Source organism: Zingiber officinale, chromosome 11B, assembly GCF_018446385.1.
Source record: "Zingiber officinale cultivar Zhangliang chromosome 11B, Zo_v1.1, whole genome shotgun sequence".
In the NCBI taxonomy this organism is placed as follows: Eukaryota; Viridiplantae; Streptophyta; class Magnoliopsida; order Zingiberales; family Zingiberaceae; genus Zingiber; species Zingiber officinale.
The window spans coordinates 65083838-65088883 of NC_056007.1; the positions used below are offsets into that span (position 1 = coordinate 65083838).

The following is a 5046-nucleotide window of genomic DNA, read 5'->3' on the forward strand; positions in this document are numbered from 1 at the left end:
GTATCTACTTTTTGACTCTTATTTTGTAGTTTTCGATGATTAAAAAAAATTACAACTTGTGGGAGTGGAACTCGCTCGCAACACTTTAATAGTTAACTCATGATTAATCCAAAATTATTCTCACTTTCCTCATAAAAGAATATATTGTCGTGTTACTTCCATTTAATTCATTGGAACATATAATTTAAACTAGTAATTCGGCAAATGTGTACGACAATGTAAATGAAATATTTTTATTAATGTGTACTCGTGTATGAATTGAGGCTCATGTTCAACTATTGTTCAACATCGCCATACAAGAATATGATAACTCTTTGTGTGATTTAAATTGGACCGACCGACTTTGAAATTTTGGAACAAAGAATAATATTGCATGTATCCAAGGATGACCGACCGACTCTGAGTCAACACGGTTGAGTTGACTGGCGGCGCATGGTCCTAATTGTTTGATTCTCTTGGCAGCTAAAACTGTCAGGATTTAAGCCATGCTTTTTAAATGTTGTGAAGTTCTCTTAAAATTCACTTGATGATATTGAAAAATAAATAAATAAATAAATACTAAAAATCAAAATAAAATAAGTGATTTTAGATTTTTATTTAGTAGTAATAATGATCTTATTATTAATAACAACAACAACAATAATAATAATAAAAAAAATGATGATTGTAATTAAAAAAATTATGCAATAAGTTAGTACAGTAAAATTAATTCAATAGGGGACAAGAGGGGCTTATGATGAGGTATTGGTAAGTGCATTGCCGCGTGATTAATGGAGAATAGTGGGTTAAATAAATGTTGGAGGAGCAAGCAAGGGGACAAGAGCATCAAATCTTAGAGGATATAAAGGTGTGTAAAAGAAGACAACAAAGGTTTGAAAAGCCAGAATAAATTTATTATATACAGTCTTATTTGAACTCTGTACTACAAATTAATCAAACATAAATTCTCTGTGTTTCAAACAAAACCAATTCAGTAAACAAATTAAGTAATCAAGATGTTCATTTGATTCTTTTGAAAAAAAAAAGTTCAAATTCAAAAATAAAACACTTGAATAATATTATTGTCTTTGGTTTTTTCAACAAGAAAACAAAAACTATTTAAAACAAGAAACACAAAACATACCCTACCAAACACAAGTTCACCCACACCTTCCTTGCCATATTTCTCCTCATGTTTGTAGTTGTTGTTCTTCATATCCCCCATTGGAGACTTCAAATCAACTACTCCTTCCTGTTCCTCATATTTTTTTAGTCCCACTTCCCATTTTCCCATGTATAATGACCCACAGTAAACCCTAAAGTTCACAACAAAACATCCTCATTTGTCATCAACTCAATTGGTTCCTTCCTTCCTTCCCCTGCTGTCTGTCCCTCAGCTGCTCTCTTCCATTCCAACTCACCCACCTACATCCCCCACTCCTATTTAATACTCACCACCAGTGGCTGGCCACCTTCACTGTTGCCCTCTTTCCCTGCCAATAATTCAACCTCAACCCTGTGGTTGTGTGGTCAATCTTCCTGTGTGAAGCTGTTGGCTGATGCGAGTGCGGTGGAGAGGTTTGCTTACTAGAACCTGCCCTCCTTTCATCGGCTCTTTGCTTTAGTCGAGTTTTCGTTGTCCTTTTTCTAGTCCCATTTTCTTTTGTTCGGAATCTCGCTCTGTTACTTTAGTTTTTGTTGTTGGTTTTGTGGTTGATGTTGAGGGAGGGATTAAAAATCCCTTTTTTTGATGTTTTAGAGTTGGCTTGCTGTTGACGTCGACTGTTCTTGAACGACTGTGCCAGCTTTTTGATCTACTTGTGTTGTAAGATAAGACCTTTTGTTGAGATTAGACTTGGACGGGCTAATTTTCTTTATTTTTTGTTCGATTCTGAGCTGTTTTATTGGCGGACATAATTTATACGCTTCTTTACATAACTGTGTTAGATTCCCATACTTGAGAGTCGAGGGTGCTGGCTATGCTACGATCTGTGGTTGCAAAGGCCTGGTGATCTCTCATATCTGCTTGTGATTAGAGGAACCAGATTTGACGCATTTTGGCAAACACACGAGTGCGGATGGGTGCAAAGAGAGTGTGACAAGAGAGGAGAGGGAAAAGGAGGTGGTGTTTGACATAGCGCGCAGAGTTCTTAGGAGGGGGGTGGTTGCTTTCATGGACTGGGATCCGAAGATGCCTCCATGGGATTTTCCCGAATTCGACCGCGGCACTGAAGCCAACCTTGGCTCTGTGCTGGACGGATCAGGTGTTGGTTTTGCTAAGCGATTGCCATTGAGTGGCATGGAGTGTTCTGTCGATCTCAAGCTCGGGGGATTGGGCGATTCCGGGTCATCATACAAGTGTAAGGAGCAACCAAGAATATCCACGGCAGCCACAATAACCACGGCAGCATCTTCTTCATCGGGTCCTTCGAAGAGGCAGCGAGCCCCAAGCAATGTAGGCCAGAATGCTTCGTGCATGGTTGATGGGTGCAGAGCAGATCTCAGCAAATGCAGGGAGTACCATCGCCGCCACAAGGTCTGTGAGGTTCATTCCAAGACTCCTGTGGTTGTGGTCGGAGGCCATGAGCAACGATTCTGCCAGCAGTGCAGCAGGTAAAGGAACAGGGGATGGTTTTGATTTGCATAGGCCTGATTGTTTTTTGTCATGCACTAGTTCTTAAGTCTTTCGCACTCGTATGACTGTTTTGTTAAACCATTTATTAGCATCAATTCTGATGAATTTTGTTGGATCTATTTTTAGGAAAGCAATTTTGTAGGAATTAGTATAGTTTACTCCTATGTGATGTAAATCAGGACAAAATTCAACATCAATATTTACAACATATATAAATTGTTTATCATCTGATGTCTTAGCATTCTAAGCTGCTTCTTAATGTTGTGATTAAGCAATCGTTCATGATGTTCATGTCGTTTCCTATGCCACCATTGGTTATTTCGTTTACAAGTCTTTTGTTTTGTAAAAATCAAAATACGAAAATAGTGCAAAGGGATAAGAGCTCAAGAAGATGACTATGAAAATTTATAAGGCCTTCTTTGGGAAATAGTTGAATCAATTGGAAGCCTGACTCTGAGGACAATAGAAGATGTGCTAATTTTATATTAATTAGTTCGCGTATCCTGACCTGAAATCATCTTTAGTTAACAAGAATTGTATCATAATTATGAAGATGAACCTACTTGTTGGATTAGAGCTCAACAGAGGATTACGACTGCAACATCCTTTCTGAGTTTATGGCTGCTAAATCATTTTGATATTAGGGGTTATGTGTCGTTCCTGTAAGCATGCTCATGACTTGAGGATTACATTAAGCACCCTATTTCCTTTCAGTTTGAAGAGGGAAATTGTGCGATGTTAGTTTCACAATATCCAGGCTTAATAATATGATTTGTGGCATATCATTATACTATACCTCGTCAATTCAAAGGATCAACTCTTTGTAAGTTTTTTGCTGCAGCTTAATTGAGTCCACATTGATGATCTATTCTAATGGAGGAGGCAAAAGTGTTGAGATCAATTTATTTTTTCATTAGATATATTTGAAATGAAAATTCTTTTTTATGTACTGTCTGACCATTTCTGTTCTTTAGGGGTATATTCATTGCCTCATCCTGAGGAATAATTCAGTTTCCTGTCCTGAATAAATTATTACTGCAGATTTCATTCGCTTACGGAGTTTGATGAGGTAAAGAGAAGCTGTCGCAAACGTCTCGATGGGCATAATAGACGACGAAGGAAACCCCTGCCAAGTTCTATAAATTCAGGTAGCTTAGTCTCAGATCACAAAGTTCGAGTTATATTTTATAGACCTGCAGCTTCTCATCTCAAAATTACATAATGTCGCTAACGGATAAAATTCTACAGACTAGTATCTTGCTTCCTCTACATGCTAAAAACATGATAGTTTTTATACAAGTAATCAAATTCTAATGCAAATTCCTCTATTTACATAAACGCTTCCTGTGTCGGTCATCTTTTCATTCACTATGCCTGCGCACGCAGTTGTTTTTGAATTGTTCATATTTGCTGATTGCTTTTACAGTCTGAATTATCACCTAGGAAGTAGTTCTTCATAAGTTAAACTAGGAAGTACTGAAGCTTCGTATAGTCGTTGCTCTTGTTACAGACAGTCAAATTACAGTTAGAGGTATGTGAGTCTGATAACATCTAAGGAATTTTAAGCCTCCAATTTTCTCCTGAAAATTTGGTAAATAAGGTCAGTAACTGCAATTGCTGATACAGATATATTGTGTCCTATTGATTTCTTTTGCGTCGACAGGAACAAGGTTCCCGCCATATTCTCAGGTCTTTCCGACTTCCACAACAGAGCCAAACTGGGTTGGAATCGACAATGCACGATTTACACACCCAATAGTACCGAATCTCTTCGACCGGAACCTCTCTTTTTCAAACTCTTCTCACATCTACGGCAAAGAAAGAAAGCGGTTCCCATTCTTGCAAGAGAGTGAGACCAACCTCAGCAGCATAACCACAATCGGAGCTTTCGTAGGCCAAACACATCTAATGGGAAACACTCCGTCTGTTGTTGGCGTCGGCGGCAGCAGCAGCAGCAAGTTGTTTGCCGGCGATGTAACTCGAGTCTTCCCTTCTGATTGTGCTCTCTCTCTTCTGTCATCTCCAAATCAGACATCAGGTATCTTCAACTCGAGCCCCATGATGCAATGGGCCAATCAGATTTGCACAGTCCAACCGCCTCTCGGTGCGAGCTTGCAGTATGGCGATCTCAGGCAGTACGGTCACTCCACTTCCGAGCCAGTAGGCTACTCATGCTCAAGCATGGAGAATGGGAGGACTGTCTTGGTCTCAGATTTCCGGCTCGGGGATGAAGGGTCCTCAGATAGTACATCTCAAGCTCTTCCTTTCCCATGGCAGTAGGCCAGCCTCCCTTTAAAGGACACCATTAGGCAGATCTTGATCTTTTCATCCTTAGATTGTCTATATTCTTAGATTCCTCAAAGATCAAATTATGTTCACTTCTTATCAGGAGGACTGATAACTGATCATTTCTGAAATCATGGTTGTATTAA

At 39.0% G+C, this 5046-nt stretch overlaps 1 protein-coding gene across 3 annotated transcripts; it reads left to right on the top strand.

Annotated features, from left to right (window-relative positions):
• Positions 1 to 1197: 1197 nt before the first annotated feature.
• LOC122034439 (squamosa promoter-binding-like protein 16) lies at positions 1198 to 5046 on the top strand. Of its 3 annotated transcripts, XM_042593694.1 has the most exons (5): positions 1198 to 1557; positions 1739 to 1804; positions 1927 to 2592; positions 3656 to 3762; positions 4278 to 5046. In XM_042593694.1, the coding sequence occupies exons 3-5, from the start codon at positions 2153 to 2155 to the stop codon at positions 4892 to 4894; spliced, it is 1164 nt and encodes a 387-aa protein (XP_042449628.1). In that variant the 5' UTR covers positions 1198 to 1557; positions 1739 to 1804; positions 1927 to 2152; the 3' UTR covers positions 4895 to 5046. The 3 variants fall into 3 exon arrangements, with proteins under 3 accessions (XP_042449628.1, XP_042449627.1, XP_042449626.1); XM_042593693.1 differs by lacking the exon at positions 1739 to 1804; XM_042593692.1 differs by lacking the exon at positions 1198 to 1557 and having other exon boundaries at positions 1564 to 2592.